Source organism: Pelobates fuscus, chromosome 10, assembly GCF_036172605.1.
Source record: "Pelobates fuscus isolate aPelFus1 chromosome 10, aPelFus1.pri, whole genome shotgun sequence".
Lineage (NCBI taxonomy): Eukaryota > Metazoa > Chordata > Amphibia > Anura > Pelobatidae > Pelobates > Pelobates fuscus.
In genome coordinates this window covers 91,938,507-91,957,387 of record NC_086326.1, presented here as the reverse complement: position 1 = coordinate 91,957,387, position 18,881 = coordinate 91,938,507, and the positions used below count along the sequence as shown (strand labels likewise).

General features: G+C 42.1%; 1 protein-coding gene across 2 annotated transcripts in view; it reads left to right on the top strand.

Moving 5' to 3' along the window:
• LOC134575834 (membrane-spanning 4-domains subfamily A member 15-like) overlaps nucleotides 1-18,881 on the top strand; it is a 170,320-nt gene that overhangs the window by 46,217 nt on the left and 105,222 nt on the right. For both annotated transcript variants that reach the window (XM_063435268.1, XM_063435269.1), the window contains exon 3: nucleotides 13,957-14,076. In XM_063435268.1, the coding sequence (XP_063291338.1) occupies nucleotides 13,957-14,076 (120 nt within the window). The remainder of the gene's footprint in view (nucleotides 1-13,956; nucleotides 14,077-18,881) is intronic.

Genomic DNA, 18,881 nt, shown 5'->3' with positions numbered 1-18,881 from the left:
ATTCACGGGCAACAGCTCTGGTGGACATTCCTGCAGTCAGCATGTCAATTGCACGCACCCTCAAAACTTGCGACATCTGTGACATTGTGCTTTGTGATAAAACTGCACATTTTATTGTGGATAGCCTAAGATGCACCTGTGCAATAATCATGCTGTCTAATTAGCATCTTGATATGCTACCTGTGAGGTGGATGGATTATCTCGGCAAAGGAGAAGTGCTCACTAACACAAATTTAGACAGATTTATGAACAATATTTGAGAGAAATAGGCCTTTTGTGTACATAGAAAAAGTCTTAGATCTTTGAGTTCGGCTCATGAAAAATAGAGGTAAAAATGAAAGTGTTGCGTTTATAATTTTCCTCAGTGTATATAAAATTTAAATTTTTTCTCTACTCTTCCCCTAAAGTGCTCAAACAATGCACAGTTAAATCATTCACTTGTTGCTCATTTAGTGTTCAGTCAGTTTCAAAAGAAAAAAAAAGTTCTAAAAAAGTTAGAATTACTCTTTTCGCATTAGTATTGACCAGTTGTTGGTCCGTCTCCATCTTTTCTTTACTTTCCCCATTTAGAGTATTTAGAAGGAATATTATTGGGTTTAAATAGATGATGGAATGTCTCCATATTATGGTCATATTATGGAATTAAGATTTTAAAGAGCACCAGGAGGTATTCTTCTAGTTTTTCAGCAGAGACTTCCTGTCATGATTGTATCCTGACAGCTATGTTTTATCTTCCTTTTGTTTCTGTTCCTTTAAAAAGAAGTTCCAGCTCTCAATCACTAGCGGCCTCCCTAGCCACTAGTCACCTAAGTCCTCACCTGCCTAGGACTAATTACTTGCTTCAGCTACATAAGGCTACACCCTGCTCACAACATGGCCTTTACATTGAAGTTGGTGATTTACCTGAAAGACTTAAGTTCCTGGCTCCTGTGAACCTGCTCCAGACTTACCTTCTACCCTGCTCCATACCAACCTGCTCCAGACTTACATTCTACCCTGCTCCATACCAACCTTTTCTTTCAGGAAGTGTTCCGGAGGATTGGAGGAAGGCAGATGTGGTTCCTATATTCAAAAAGGGTTCAAAATCCTTGCCTGGAAATTATAGACCTGTGAGCTTAACTTCTGTGGCTGGTAAAATATTTGAAAGATTATTAAAGGAACACTATAGTCACCTAAATTACTTTAGCTAAATAAAGCAGTTTTAATGTATAGATCATTCCCCTGCAATTTCACTGCTCAATTCTCTGCCATTTAGGAGTTAAATCACTTTGTTTCTGTTTATGCAGCCCTAGCCACACCTCCCCTGGCTATGATTGACAGAGCCTGCATGAAAAAAAAAACTGGTTTCACTTTCAAACAGATGTAATTTACCTTAAATAATTGTATCTCAATCTCTAAATCTAACTTTAATCACATACAGGAGGCTCTTGCAGGGTCTAGCAAGCTATTAACATAGCAGGGGATAAGAAAATCTTAATTAAACAGAACTTGCAATAAAGAAAGCCTAAATAGGGCTCTCTTTACAGGAAGTGTTTATGGAAGGCTGTGCAAGTCACATGCAGGGAGGTGTGACTAGGGTTCATAAACAAAGGGATTTAACTCCTAAATGGCAGAGGATTGAGCAGTGAGGCTGCAGGGGCACGTTCTATACACCAAAACCGCTTCATTAAGCTAAAGTTGTTCAGGAGACTATAGTGATTATATTCAAGAATTCCTTGAGAAGAACATGGTTATCAGCAAAAATCAGCACGGTTTTATGAAGCACAGGTCGTGTCAAACTAACTTGATTGCATTCTACGAAGAAGTAAGTAGAAGTATAGATCAGGGTGTTGCAGTGGATGTGATCTATTTGGACTTTGCCAAGGCATTTGATACAGTTCCACACAGAAGATTAGTGTTCAAACTCAAGGAAATCGGTCTAGATGAAAATGCTTGTTCTTGGGTAGAACATTGGCTTAAAAACAGAGTACAAAGAGTTATCGTTAATGGTAAATTTTCAAGCTGGACAGAGGTGGCAAGTGGTGTCCCTCAGGGGTCTGTTCTGGGACCCCTTCTATTTAACATGTTTATAAATGGAAGCGAATTAGGGATAACAACACACGAAAAGGACTTGGGAATTGTTATAGACAACAAACTATGCAACAATGTGCAATGTCAATCAGCAGTGGCCAAGGCCAGTAGGGTATTGTCATGCATGAAAAAGGGCATTCATTCTCGGGATGAGAATATAATTTTGCCTCTTTATAAATCACTGGTAAGACGATACATTGAATATGCTGTGCAATTTTGGGCACCTGTTCTAAAGAAGGATATTATGGCACTAGAAAAAGTGCAGAGGCGGGCTACAAAATTAATAAAAGGAATGGAACATATCAGCTATGAAGAAAGGTTAACAAATTTAAACCTATTTAGTTTAGAAAAACGTCGCCTGAGAGGGGATATGATAACATTATACAAATATATTCGAGGCCAATACAAACCATTGTGTGGAAATCTATTCACAAACCGGACTTTACATAGGACATGAGGTCATGCGTTTAGACTAGAAGAAAGAAGATTTCGTCTAAGGCAAAGGAAAGGTTTTTTTACTGTAAGAGCAATCAGGATGTGGAATTCTCTGCCTGAAGAAGTGGTTTTATCAGAGTCCATACAGATGTTCAAACAGCTACTAGATGCATACTTGCAAAAACAGAATATTCAAGAATATAATCTTTCAATGTAGGGTAATAACTGCTTGATCCAAGGATAAATCTGACTGCCATTCTCGGGTCAAGAAGGAATTTTTTTCCTAGCTTGTTGCAAAATTGGAAGTGCTTCAAACTGGGTTTTTTTGCCTTCTTTTGGATCAACAGCAAAAAACATATGTGAGGAAGGCTGAACTTGATGGACGCAAGTCTCTTTTCAGCTATGTAACTATGTAACTATGTAACTATGTAACCTGCTCCAGACTTACCTTCTACCCTGCTCCATACCAACCTGCTCCAGACTTACCTTCTACCCTGCTCCATACAAACCTGCTCCAGACTTACCTTCTACCCTGCTCCATACCAACCTGCTCCAGACTTACCTTCTACCCTGCTCCATACCAACCTGCTCCAGACTTGCCTTCAAACCTGCTCCACTCTCACGTATAATTTTGAACTCTGCCTCTTTTACCAGCCTTCCTGTGTTACAAACCTGCCTCTGTTAACAGCCTTCCTGTGTTACAAACCTGCCTCCGTTATCAGCCTTCTACTGTTACCAGTCTGCCTCTGTAACCAGGCTGCCGTTGATACCAACCTGCCTTTGGTTCAACCCTACCTGGAGATCACAGACTCTCTTTATCATTTTACAAGTATCCTGTTTTGTGGTATATTGCCTTAATTCTGTTTTTCCTCAATTGATATATTATGTCTAAAAGCACCAATAAAGTCTCAAATAACAACCCTGGTATAAGTCTCCCATCTGACCTGCACAAGATCATGACACTTCCTCTGGGATCCCACAAAAACAGATGTTAGATCTTCTGGATCTATTTTCAAGATCTGATATTTGTTATTCCAGTTTGCTGATTTTTTAATGTCAAGTTATTTGTTTCTTTTAAAGATTTATATTGATTTTCAATATAGGAGAACTTTTCTTCTAATGAAGTAGTTGTCTCAGTAATCTTCTTGGTTTCTTGTTTTAGGTCTCTGAAATTTGTTGTCATATCCTCCCTGAGACTTTGAGAATTGTATCTCAAATAGGGATTTAAATGCAGCGAGTGAAAAATTCTGTTCATTATTTTGATTTAGGGAGAGTTCATGATCAATTGCAATGAGTTCTTAGAGCCAAACTTCTATATTGATGTTAATGCATAATGGAGTTTATTGTTAATAAGTATTATTATTAATAAGTATTTGATGATATCTCATGAGAAAAAAAAATACTGCATATTGTATTTTAGGAGTAAGAGACCAGGAACATCAATCAAACAATGAGATTTTTACTTTATACTTGCATATGTTTATATTTACTTTATACTTGTATATGTTTTGCTGTTTAGAAACTTGGAGTATAGCGCTCATCAACCCCAGGCTGGACTATCAGCCAATTGTTAGAAATAGAAGGACAATGAAATATCTCCATGATGCTTGTTAGTAGGAATAGCCGTAAGTTCTATACACCACTTTGCTTCAACGGTTAGACACTAATATGACTATATATTATGAGAGCAGATGGTCCCTATCTCTTTTCCACACCAAACACTGTTGTATTCAAAAGATATCTACTAACACTGTTATATATCTATATGTCTACTACAATACACAGGTACAGTTTTTTTAGCCTTGTTACACATGAGGGACTAGCTAAAATCAAAACTTATCTTTTTATGTTGATTCTTCATAATTGTCTGGAGAAGAGCTGACATAAGCTAATATATGGGTTTCTCTTATGTGAAAAGTATGCTCAGTTTTGCTGTAAGTGAAACTGGAATGTGTGTTGGAGGAGTCACCGACTGAAGCGCCTCTGTGTCTGCTGGGGAGGCTTAGATGTGGCTCAACGCCATATAGCCTCATGCATCCATCACCCAGGGCTGGTGTTTCAGGTTTTCGGACATTTGCTGCTGTATTCACTGCTCTTGATGCAAGTGAGCTTGGGGTGTTTGTTCTACCTCATGGAGCAGTCTATCAGGGTAGGAGTTCGGACATGGTAGCTTTAAGTTACGATGTTCCCACTGATACCTCACCTCTCGGCATGCTGGTGTTACTAGGCACCACTGAAAATACTGCTCCTATCTCTGAAAAGTCAATGTTTACAGTGAAAGGCGTGCAGCAACAGGGTCTAGTCTCCAGAAACTAAACATTAAGCTGAAATTGTACTGGTGACTATAGTGTCCCTTTAAGAGATACATATCAGAATTCTACATGCCCCTGCTAAATGCATCCACTCATATGTTGCCTTTCTTTGCTAAGTCTTAGTCCAGATAATTGAATCTCAGTTTCTTCCCAAAAGGCATGGGGAAAATGTTTTCACTTATCCATGCTTCTACCCCAGACTCCCATATGCAGATGGTAACTTTTAAAAACTCAGATGTCACCCCTTTGACCTTGCACTGCATATCTACTAGGAATCTGGATCTATGTTTGAGATAACATGCTCATCAGGGAACGTATGAACACACCTGGTGGCATTGCGACAGAGTACAGCCATAATGATCCAAAATATAATCCCAAACTAATCTAATAGTTTGTGCCAAGATATCTCTCACACCTGTAATGCTCTTGCTGAATTTTAGTTATTTGGAACTCAACCTCAGGTAAATGAAAAGGTTTGCCCAATCTCACGACGGGCTATCTGCACTCCTAAGCTCTCTAGGGCTCTCTATCCGCCGCACGCAGCAAGAAGACCCCTGTGAAAGCACCTCCCCTAAAAGCATGGGCCTTGGGAAAGACAGCACCTGGCTGCAGCACCCCAACCTGGATAGGCAAGCATGAAACCCAGCTGAAAGCAAAGCACAACACGGAGACATGTAACAACACTAGCCAAGTCATAGACAGTCTAATATGGCCCACCTGTGGCATAGGATAGACCTGTGCAGCAGCTCTCCTGTTTCTGTTCTCAGTGTAGAGACATTTTAATTTCATTTTTGCTCTTGCATTATATCTATATTCAACTCCTCCCTGGTAAGGTATATCCAGTGGGACTAATCCTCAATGATTATCGATAGGAAAGCTTATTATGACCTAGTTAAACTCAATCTTCACGTGTACTTGTGACTCCTCATAATGTCAGTTAGAATAGTTTGCCTCTAGCTTGATTTGTGACAGCCTTTCACTGACATGAACATATATTGAAGCCTGCCTACTTTTATTTTATTTCGTGTTTTTAATACCTGCCGGTCACCTAACCGGACTAAAAGATTAATAATATAATTCTCGGTGGGCACTCTATCACAAGTGGATATTTATGTTTAGTCACTAGACTCAGCTTAGTTTTTATTACACTGTTTGAAATATTGTTTGGAACATACTGATCTACGATGTTGTTAATATACAAAAAAAAAAAAAAAGTGAAATTTTTTCTGATATTGTATGTCATATCACTGTGCTTTATACTGCAGTTAATCTTTTACAATGTTCATGTATGCCTAATCATGCACTGCAAAACTAAAGAATTATAAAAAAAAAACACCACAATTTGTTTAAATAAAATGATTTCACCTTAGCAGACTTTTGTAGCAAAACGGACTTGAAGTAAAAATGCATAAATCATAATCTTGTTTTATATTGCTTCGCAAGATTGTAACATTAAAAAGAAAATAATAAAGTTTAATTGTAGATTATGCTGACGTAGTGTACAGATAATCTTAATTTTAATAATGACAGGAGGCGAGTATTTGCATAAACTTTCTTTACTTTATGCCTCCAGCAGCACAAGTCAATCAATCAAATGAAAAAGTTTTAACCAATCAGAGTCCAGCACATACAGTATATAAGTCCCTGACAGGCTCTCCATTTCCTCTTTCTTTGATGTATCCATGCCTGGAGAAACTTTCGAAGCTGTTGAATAACTTGAACCGTTGAACTTGAACTTGATAACTTGCGGTACAAACTGTGGGTACTTGGAATCGGTGTCCGTTTACCGTCCGATGTTAAACTGAAAAACATAGAAACAAGTAAAAGTTTTTGGAATGGTACTGTTGTCCGCATATTACGTCTGTTCTAGTCTGTATACATGCAATACTGAAAGCATCTTTATTACAAACAAATTTATAAAATTGTGAACCTGAACATAACGTGAGATATAGCTGTAATCTGATAGTGTTGTGTTGGCTATCTAATATCGTGTGGAGTCAGTGTCCCTAAATTCCGTTTTTACCTTGTCCTACAGCGTGTGACCCTAGCGTAAATACTTACCAGCGGATATCCTAACACCCCCAAGAGTATAGGGCGGGATAGAAAAGAGTGGAGGGAAAATACTCGCCTCCTGTCATTATTAAAATTAAGATTATCTGTACACTACGTTAGCATAATCTACAATTTTATTACATGACAGGAGGCTTCGTATTTGCATTTTTAACGCTCTGGTAAAAACGAAAACGACGCGTGCGATGATTGGCGAAAATAAAACACCCTAAAGGTATTTTCTCTTGTCCAATCCGCCGTACGTAAAATGTCAGTCAAGGAGGCTCCCGTCAAAAAGGCCCTTGATGCCGCCGCCCCCCTGATCGAATGGGCCCCGAAACTAGTGTCAATCCCGGCTAATGTTAGTAACCATCTAATCCACCTGGCTAGTGTAGTTGTAGTAACTGGTTTGTGAGGTTTGGTGTAAGAGATTAGTAATTGTCCAGATCCCGAAGGCCGAAGGGGCGCCGTAACCTCTACATATCTGAGTAGGGTATTGACGACGCAAAGCCGAGGAACCGACGGAAAAAAGGGATAGGACACAGACTTAGAGTCTGTCTTTGTCCTGCGTGAAATTAAAAACGTAACACGTCGGGGGTTATAGAGAACCCATCCACGTCAAAGGCCCGAACATCCGAAACCCGACGGAATGATACCAAGCATAACAGCAAAGTGAGCTTGGCGGTCAGTTGTCTGAGTGACAGGGCCGTGTTATCCGGCCAATACCTGATGAAACGAATAACCACGTCTACATCCCATAGACGTTGATACTTCGGAGCTGGTGGTCTTGCTAATTTGATGCCCCATAGTAGTCTACACACCAGTGCTTCTTGGCCCACTGGGGTACCGTTGATAGGAATGTGCGCTGCCGAGATAGCGGAGCGTGAAACATTGATAGATCGGTACGATTTTCCGGTGGAGAACAGGTGTGAAAGGAAATCCAATATGGCTGATACAGGTGCTGTAAAGGGATCAAGGTCTCGTCCCATACACCAGCGATCCCATACGTTCCATGCTGCCATGTAGCTACGTCTCGTACCCGGTGCCCATGAATCCCATAGGAGGTCTTTAGTCGTTTGCGATAGATCTGGGACTGCCCAGGATCCCCTGAAAGAGTCCAGACTACCAATTCTAGACGGTCCTGCACTATTAATGGGTGAGGTTCTGCACTCGGGTTCGTGAGAATCGTTGGAAAGGTTGGCAGTACTAGTGGATGGTCCTGCGATAATGCTAGTAGGTCTGGGTACCAAGCTTGGCTTCTCCACAGGGGTGTTACTAATATTAACGATGTTCTGGACATACGTATTTTGTGAAGTACTCGTGCCAACATTGAAAACGGTGGGAAGGCGTATGCTCCTATCGAGGGCCATTGTTGTAGGAATGCGTCTACCGCCTCGCTCTGCGGGTCCGGTAGCCAGCTGTAATACCTCGTTAGTTGTGCATTCGTGCGTGATGCGAAAAGGTCTATATGTAGTGGTCCCTTGAGTGTTCTCACCATGTTGAAGATCGTGGTATCCAGTTGCCAGTCGCTGTTGTCCCGCCAATGACGGGAGAACCAATCCGCCGTGAGGTTGTTGAGGCCCGGTAAGTACTCCGCTTTGATCGTGATATTCCGTGGAAGGCAAAAACGATATATGTCTTTTGTAGCTTCCGTCAGGGCTCGTGACCTGGCTCCCCCTAGGTGGTTCACATACTGGACAGCCGATATGTTGTCCATGCGCAGTAGAATGCAGCAATCGGACATATTCTTGGCTAGGCTGCGGATAGCAAAGGAGCCGGCTATGAACTCCAGACAGTTGATGTGAAGCTGTTTTTCTTCTCCTGACCATGGTCCCCCCGTGGACGAGTGCGCGCAGTGGGCTCCCCAACCCCATAGGCTGGCGTCCGATTCCACGATGAAGTCCGGGTTCGAACCGAAGATGGCTCTGCCATTCCACGCTTCCATATGTAGGAGCCACCAGCGAAGTTCCGTGCGTACTTCTGCGGTCAACTCGATTTCCTGGTCGTACGAGTGTCCCCGTCTGGTGAGCTTTCAATCTTTGCATGGCTCGATAGTGAAGTGGTCCCGGGAAGATAGCCTGTATGGCGGATGACAGCAGGCCCACTATCCTGGCCAGAAGTCTCAGGGGGACCGTGTCTCTTCGGAGACAACGTCTTATCTCTTTCCGAATGTTTGCGATCTTCTCCTTGGGAAGGCGTAGCGTGCATGACACTGAGTCTCGAAACCGAGAAATTGAACAGTTCTTGATGGGGAGAGCGACGATTTCTCTTTGTTCACTATGAAGCCCAAGGATTCCAGAAAGTGCACGATAAATTTCGTCTGAGATCGAAGTCTGGATTCGCTTTCGCAGAAAACCAGGATATCGTCCAGGTAGATTAGGCAGCGGGTACCCAGCATCCATAAGTGTGCCACTGCCGGTTTGAGCAGTTTTGTGAAGCACCGTGGTGCGGAGCTGAGTCCGAACGGGAGACATGTGAATTGGCATGTGTAACCTCTCCAGTGGAAACGAAGGAATGGTCGACTGGACTGGGCTATCGGCACTGACAGGCGTCCTTCAAATCCAATCGGATGAACCAATTGTGATCTAGTAGCAGGTCCCTGAGGAGGTGGATGCCCTCCATTTTGAAGTGTCTGTAGGCCACGAATACGTTCAGATCTCGCAGGTTGATGACGGGTCTGTAATCTCCCGTCTTCTTCTGGACACAAACATATTGCTGATGAATCCCGCGTCGTCCGGAGCGAATTCGATCGCTCCTTTGAGGAATAAGCTTTGAATCTCTTCGTCTATGAGTCTGGCATGTTCCGCTGACGCTTTTATCGGTGGTGGGTGACGTGCCTGGGACGGCGTGTCCGTAAAGTCTATCTCGTAGCCTTTGATTGTCCTTAGGATCCAAGCGTCGGATGAAATCTTTTCCCAATTCTGTGAAAAGAGAGAGAGTCTGCCAGCGGTTAAATGAGATTGGCAATATATTGGTTTGTGAGTGCTCACCTGTATTGATGCGTCTGCGGGCGCGTGCCCCTCTGGGACGGAAGGTGCCTCTAGTGAAGGGTGGTCGTGATGGGAAGAACGGTTGTGATGCTTGGTTTCTAGGGCCTCTCGGCCAGAAGCAGCTGGTAGCTCGGCCCCGTTGGCGACCCGCCCTGCCGAAAACCCCCTGTACGGTGTGGGTTTGCGGAAAACCTGTTTGATCGATGTTTGTGCTTTACTCAGCGTAGTAAACAGATTTACATGTTTTTTCAATTCACTAATGAAGGACTCTCCGAACAGTTGGCCGTTGGCTTGTGGGCCCAACTCCTTCTTTCCCAGCTCCAACAGCTTGGAGTCCATTTTAAGTAGAGCTGCCTTGCGTCTTTCTGTGCATAGGGCTGCGTTAGTATTGCCCAGCATGCAAATTGCTCGTTGAGCCCATTCCCTGATGTCGTGGGCGTTCAAAGTACTGTTTCCAGTGAGGGCGTCGTCAGCAAGATATAAGATCTTTGCTAGTGGACCCAGCATGTCCAAAAGCTTATCTTGCAATGCCTTAAGGCCCTTCTCGATGCCCTTGCATGGGTCACGGCCCGCTCGTGACATAAATACGACCACTGTAGTGTCGAACTCTGGGGTATGAGCAATCTTGTCCGGCAGTATGGGTCTCGGACACTCGGCTTTTAGATGTGCACGTACCTCCCTTTCCATTGGTTGTCGTAACCAGAAATGAATGAATTGGGCCAGATGGTCCGGGAGGCCCCATTCCGATGACCTTGGGTGGCGGATTGTGCGAGGATCAAACATAGGCGGGCCTTGGGGATCCACGAAGGCACCCTCATCCGATACCTCTGTTCGGCTGCGGGGTTTCCTTTGCCCCTGACGGGCGTCTGTCTTCTTCTATGTCAGACCCCGGTTCTTCCCGGTGTGTGTCCAACCAGTCCTCTTCTTCGGATGGTGAATCCTCCACCTTCCATTCGTCCATAACCTCTAGTGCGGGAGGTGAATTATTTTCCTCTTCATCAGAGGATGACAGTGGTAGGGTAGAAGGGTCTTGGCGTTCCGCCTGGCGACTCCTTTTTAATGGGGCCTTGCCCTTTGATTTCCGTGGGGCTGGACCGTTGCCTTTCCAGTGTCTCTTGGTTGAGACAACGTCCCCAGTGAACCTTTCTAGGTCCTTGGTATCAGGGTCCTCGCTTGAAGTGTGGACCCATAACTTGGCTATGGCCTTCTCCATTGAGGCCGCCACTGCTGAATTGATCATTGGCTGAATGTCGGGTTGCGTTGGTTGGGAGGATTCACTCATCTTGATACGTTTGTCTGTGGGGAACAGGACAGGGTCAGTTACCGTACTGTTGGACAGTAAACGGTACTAATTAATGTGGTTTTCCACTTACGACTGGGGGTCCCCAGTGTATATATATATATATATATATATATATATATATATATAAAATGGACCCAACGGTTCACAGACCGGTCCTGTTTAAATAATGCACCACTGGCTGTACTTATGGGCTAGTGAGGGGGTCACCCTCCTTGAGACCGATCAGAGCGGTCATAAATAATAGGTGAGGCTCGGTCAGGCTGCGTCGCCTGGTAATAATAATAATAATGCTCTGGGATGTGTCCCAATAGAAATAGCCCAGTGGACCTGATATACAGGTTCCGCCTCCGTAGGTAGGGAGGAATGTACGGGTCACCCGAGTCGTAATGTGGAGGGTGCCAGTATTAGTATCAGCAGTAAGCAATTAGGGGCGTCACCCCAAATTTCTTATACAGTTTGGTGCAGATTCAGCACACGCCTGGGGGTCACCCAGTGCAGGGGGGTCACCACTAATAACAGTGATTAGTGTGCTTGTGGGGGGTCACCCCACTCAGAGGGGTCACCTCTGGAGAGTACACTCAACGTGGTGAAACCAGGAGTGTCTCTTTAAATATTTATTTAACGTTTTCACATAATATTATGAGTGAGGAAAAAATATAATATGCCTTTAAGGATGCAGTTCAAACCAATCCTTTATGAATCTTTTAATGTAGATGGCTGATGATGTGATGAAGAACTGTAGGCACGAAAAAGTAGGCACGAAAAAGCAGACCGCCTGAATCACGGTCTGCCAGTACTTAAGATGGCCGACTTGGTTCCCGCGGGTTTCCGCGGGATCCAAGATGGCCGCCGTTCGCGCCAAAATTCTGAGCGGTCCGCGGTCGCGGTGTTAATTGCGATCGCGGCCGCTCGCAAACCGAAATAAACGAGCCCACGTCTTCCCTGGTTCCCTCTCCTCCCCCGGAATCCCCCAGAGATGACCCCTGTATATAAGGATGAGCGCGGTCGCTTAAGCTACCCGCGACCGCGCTATGGAGAAAAAATCCCAGCAGGGGAAGATATAGCTGACAGGGAGAGGGGAGACAGAGAAAGAATTCAGCGAGGATGGGGCAAAATAAATTAAAGTGGTATAACTAAAGAGAAAACACACTTTGATAAATACTTTGATAAAGAAATGTAACTGGTTTAAAGAAATAGCATAAGAATAATACTCTGACCTGTGCCTTGGCTGGAGCAGCAAAGAAAGAGAGGAAATGGAGAGCCTGTCAGGGACTTATATACTGTATGTGCTGGACTCTGATTGGTTAAAACTTTTTCATTTGATTGATTGACTTGTGCTGCTGGAGGCATAAAGTAAAGAAAGCTTATGCAAATACGAAGCCTCCTGTCATGTAATAAAATTAGCAGCACAATCCTCAATAGCTTTCAATAGAAGAATATAAAACAGGTGAAAACTGCTATATCAAGGAGCACAATTTTTACAGCAGTGAATGTGGGAAAGAAGTTGATCCTGATGATAGTGAAGGATATAATCATTTAGACTCCAATAAAAGGAATAACTTGCATGACAAATTATAAATGAAAGTTCTTAATAAAGTGAAAATGAAATCTCAGAGGCAGACTTTAGCATCCCTTACTTCCAATTAACTGCAGATAATGAACCAAGTATAAATCCCAATATAGGAGAACTTATATTGCTGGATAATTAGAATGTGAGTCTTTCCTGGATAATGTGGATTTTGGTTCTTTGAAATATTTGGAGAGTGCAGGAATCCGAAGTGAAGTCTGTCCTTACAGGAAGTGACGAGAAGAGTGTTGTCAGGGTCAAAATCAGAGGTTTGGTACACAGGAATTCAAATTGTAGAGCTCCGTCGTCAGAACGGCAACAAAGTAGCAGGTAAATGAGAGGACAAGGAATTGATTGAGCAATTTGTATGTAGTTGCGGCTTCCCTTTAAATAGCCTGTTTAAATAGCCTCAACAATTAAGAATGAGAGGGTCAGGTGGTGTCACAAGTCATGTGACTTACAGGTAGTCAGCTACAGTACTATAAAGCAGTGAAGGAGATTATGACATTGCAAGTGTGCAGTTAGAAAATTAATACATTTTAAAGTAAAATATTTTTAAAGAATAAGAAAAATAAAAGATTATTTGGAGGGAAAAAAGGAGTAGTGTGTTTATAAAGGTACACCAATATGGCCACCAAAATAGCACAATAGGGTACACTAATGTGGCTGCCGCCAATCAAAAGACAATGGTTGGTATGGCAGGTATATTAAAAACTTGAGCTAATGGGTGAAGTGTGGGGAAAAATACTCAAAACTAGCATTTTTGTGGCTGCACGAGCACACCAAAGATCACATGACACTGGCTGTGTCATCATGGAGATAGAGTGTGGCTACAATCCTAGTTTATAGGAGTTAATAAAACGACTAGAGCGTGGGAGGGGAGAAGATAAAAAGGTAGCAAGAGCAAACTGCTGGGGTAAGGGGGATATGGGAAATGTAGCAGGGGAAGGGAGATGTGGCAATTAATATAAAAGATTTTAAAAAATGGAAAACAGGGAAAGATAAAAAAAAAGTAATAAAGGTGTAATGTGGACAAGGAGTATAGCAAAGTAAAAATAGCAAAACCAACATTATCCCTAAGGGAGATAAAATAGAAAGAAAAACATGTAAAAAGTATAAAAAGATGTAAGCAAAGAGAAAAAAAAATATTCTATTATGTGCTTGTAGTGTATTTGGCCTTTTTTTTCAAATAATAAATAATTTTATAACCTGTAACTTCTTTTCACACAGGCAACACAGCTGGTTCTTGCTTTTTCACAAATAGCGCTTGGAGCAGTTGGGATTTTCTTGTCATATTATGGATTCACGCTGAGTATATTTAGCGGCATCAACTTCTGGGGAGCAGTATTTGTAAGTACAAATTCAATTACGGAGCTTGTTTTGTGCTTCAATGTCACACATTTCACTCTATTTTTTTTTACAGAAAGTGGATTGAAGCTATGGTTATCATGGTATCATGAAAATAACAGAAAATAGTATTGTCAAAAAGTTAAAGGTGCTGCTACTCCCCCTTCCCCCACTGTGGCTCATACAGTGTACTATATCTAACAGAACAATTGTCAAGACAATAATTAATGGAGGGAAACACAACCAGAGCTGCTGGTCACTCTATTTTTAGTTAGTCACATTGCTAAGTACTGTAGAATAGAACATAGTACATAGAGAAATCCTAACCTAAAGTCATGTATAAATCTATCCAAGCAGGAGCTTAACTAGAACCCCTCCCTCCTTCCCCGTGCAAGAATGAATGAAGGCCCCTCCTCCTTGCACCCCATCCCTTCCCATCACCCTCTGCTTCCCACCCCTCCTCCTCACCTTGTTTGTGGGGATGGCTGAGTTTTACTGTGTGGGGTTGGCTGAGTGTAAACAATTGGAGGTTCGATGAGTGATTGAGTATGGGTGGCTGAGTGAGATTTTGTGGGGTAGGATGGGTGTGTTTGTGTAGCATTAACAGACTATGATTGTGTGCCTGGTTGGCAGAGGGAGATTGTGCCGTGGTTGGCTGATTGAGACTTTGTTGAATTGATAGAATGTAATTGTGTGGAGGTTGGCTGAGTGTGATTAAGAACTGACTGAGAATGATCGTGAGTAGTTGGATAATTGTGAATGTGTGTCATCTTGGCTAATTGTTTGTGATGAGTGTATTTGTGTATAGTTGATTGAGAGTGTTTGAATTGCGTTTTTAATATTAAACCTCCATCCTTACATTTCTGCTCGATGGCATAATTTATGGTGGTCCAGTGGGTGCTGCTGGTAGAATTTATGTTGGTCCTGTTGGGCTTCTTCAATGAGTCAGTGTGTTGCTATGGTAATCCAGTAGAAGTTGCAAAGATTGTAGCCTGTCCAGTATTCTCCCTGGTTTTCAGCAAAGGTTTAAGGCTTCATTGACAAAGATCCCTACTGAGCACTGCTGAGGAGTCTGACTCCCCATTCATAAAACTGTGCGAGAAAAGATTGGCTCCATGTTGGCAACTGTTGGGGTTAAACTGTTTCTAATCAGCAATTTTGTTACAGTGCCCAGAGTGTTCATTTAATATTTTTTCCAAAATATGGAATAACTATTTTGCAAGGGCGGCCTCAACAGCAATGAGCCCCTCTTGAGATTCAATATTCAGGGACCCAGTTGTAATAGTGACTATTGTGACCCTGGTAGTTCTGCCATTGCATCCAAAATCAAGCTTCCAAACTGTTCTGAATCCTGCGTGATAGTCATGATTTAGGCTCCTGACCAACCATCCCATGTTGGATGTCAACAAAAGTAGGTCACCAGGTTGACATGCCCTCTTTTTGGAATGCCTTTCTTAGCAGGGTCAAAACTTTGGGTGGGCTGTGGTGCATGTTGTATGATTTATATACCTCCCTATGTTAGGAGTAGGGAGGTCAATCTAGTACAAATATATGGGGACTAGCAGGAACTAAAACAGAACAGTGTCTGAAGTAAAACCTCAACATATGGAATATTAATCAGAAGTCAGAGGAAAATGCAGAAATGGATTAAAGGACTATTTAATTCTAAATGTATTAACGATCCTTAGAGATGGCCAGACATAAAGAAACACTCCAAACATAACCACTGCAGCTTCCAACATAGAGTGTCCTGGTGATAATACAATGATTTCATGTCAAACTGTTTAGAAATGGCTTACCACGATTTTGTCCTTTTGCAACTGACCAGAGACAACACCCGATTTCAGGTTTATTGATAATATGGAATAACATTTTTTGCATATCAACATCAATTTCAATACAATGCTTTGTAAACTGGCACTTCCTACTAAAAATTATCAACACAAAAGCAGCTGCAACACTAGTGATGGCCAGCTTAACTCACCATAACAATTGTTCTGGTGAAACACAAATGGTAAAGGTCCAAAAGGAAGAGAACCCAATTTGGAAAAGATAAGTAGAATAAAAAAAATTATGCATATTGTGTAAGAAACTTGCTTATTGATCTCATATTCTCAAAATATCCAACACAATATAACATGAAACAGTTTTTTTTTTTTTTGGCTAACATTCAAAGGAGCCTTAAATACCTAGGATGTAATTATTAAAGCATTTAATGCAATCAAAGGAGGAACCAAACCTCATTTTAGATCTTCAGGTCTCCACCTGTATACATGTACATTCAACATAAAAAATGGCTTGAACCCAATGGTGCAAATAAGTCACATACTGCTCCACTGGTTTCTTGCCAATGCTCAGGCTGCCTGTACTCAGGCTAAGTACCTCTGACCGTAGTTCCCTTCATGCTGGAGAAAGTAACTTTTGAGTGGTTATGACCCTTCCCAAACACTAGATGACACCGAGTCCAGGGTACATTGTCACCAAACGACTGTATAAGTAGAGACAAAAGCAACACAGGGTCACAAATTAAAACAATGAGTTACTGCCATGGTATTTCTGGGTCTGGGAGATAATTTAATTAAGTACCATTTGTTTTATTCAATCTCAAGACACCAGGGTGATGCAAGAATAAAACATAAAAAGTCAACATTTTAACATAGGTTATATATACAAATCATGCATCCCCCAAGCGAACACCAAACACCTGGATCGATTGTGCCTAGCCCAGGAATTAGTTGAATGAAGTTTCACCAAGCTGAGGTTACATCCCAAACCGGCGTGCAGTTCCATGGTCTAACAGTTAAAGTGCCAGACATCAAAATAGTCTGTTTTCTTTGTGGAAAGAGGGAGCTCCCCCTGGCTCTAAGGTCGCAATTGTTGGCTTGTCTCTCCACACTACATTTCCTCCAAAAAGCGCTCTGCTAGGTATTAAATACTAATACAAAAAGAGAAGTCCTGCGCTTAAGCAGCAAGGACTACAACACACATCAGCCCCAATATATAGTAAAAACCAAAGAAAAGAAAAACGTTACCTGCGCTTTCTCCTTAATCCCTATGTATATTTAGACAAATGGAGGTCATTTAGTTGCTCCAATGGCCATTGGAGGGAATGCCCGCCTGCCAACGTCAAGGCAGACCCCCCTAAGCGGGTCCTAACACTGACCCTTCAGCCTGCTTCCTTGAGCTTCTGGCAAAGATATCTCTAATGAGACAGAAAGGGGTATTTTTTATATACACCCCTATACTTATTAACCCTTAATAGGGAACACATGGGATGGGTAGCAGCATTGTAACCAGGCTGTGTGATACAAAGTAAATACAAATACAAAAAGAGAAGTCCTGCGCTTAAGCAGCAAGGACTACAACACACATCAGCCCCAATATATAGTAAAAACCAAAGAAAAGAAAAACGTTACCTGCGCTTTCTCCTTAATCCCTATGTATATTTAGACAAATGGAGGTCATTTAGTTGCTCCAATGGCCATTGGAGGGAATGCCCGCCTGCCAACGTCAAGGCAGACCCCCCTAAGCGGGTCCTAACACTGACCCTTCAGCCTGCTTCCTTGAGATATTAAATACTGGGGAAACCATACTGGACCAGGTTGACTTAGAGTTCGATGTGATTGCTGCCTGGTCCCGCTTGAAGTGATGCAGCTGTCCCAGGTTATAGGACAGTTTTATGACCTGGAGATGGAGTCCTCAGCATGGTGGGGGCTCGAAGAGGGTAGGAGATGGCCAGGGGTGACCAGCTTTTTTGCAGTAGTTTTAATGTAGGAGCCCTGCACCAGATAATTCACAGCATGGTGCAGGATCTGCCACACAGTGCATCCACATAGATCTGATGGATAATGGTGTTCAACCCTTGGTCACAGACTTAAAATTCTGAGCTCTAGTTCTTTTCAGGGTAGCAACTTTGCTTTAAGCTGTATATCTCTCTCAGTGTATTGATGAATTGTTAGCTCATTACCAGAAGGAGAAGAAGGAGGAGAGAGAGAGAGAAAGAGATTGCCTACCTCTGCCCTAGACAATCATCAATCATTATTTTTCCCATCCATCATCTATTTTCTTAGCACCCTGGATAGAACTCCAAATCACACACACACACACACACACACACAAAAAAACTAGCCTGCTTAGCCCTTGTCCTCTTTGTTGCTTTTTGGCCCATATAATTTTTTGGAACTATGAAATGTGGACAAACTGCTGATCTCTTAAACTTTGGATAAATACCAGTTCGTTTGAAACCAAATGCACAAGTCCAGTAATGTATCACTTTGCTGATAGTGAGGCAAGGTTATTAAAGGAGCAGAGGGATGGAAGAAGGGCACTATTTGTAAGAATTAAAGTAAACCCGTAAGAATGAAATAAAACCCTTGATAGCTAAAGATCTCTTTTGACAAACCATAATAAATATCACTGTAGCAAAAACCTCTCCACTAAATTACTGGAAGTAGTCAATTTCATTAAGAGAATGAAGTGAGCATCTGAGAGAATTGGTCAAACACCCTAAGATGTTCCCTGGAAAGGGGAAGGTTTAATGAACAAATAGAACCAAGCCACAATGACCAAAAAGACTAGTAAGTGACTCTAGCATTTATATAGAATCGAGTTCTGTAGAAGTTGAAACTTATTGCAAATAAACATAAATCATAAATCATCATTTCAGTCCATTTATATTTAACTTTTTTTTTTTTTTACAAGTCTTAATATGTATATCATCAATTTAAATTTACACTAAAGGTGTGTCCGTGAACACTAAAAGTATAACAACCAGTGACACAATCACAATTGTGTATAACTAAAAATAG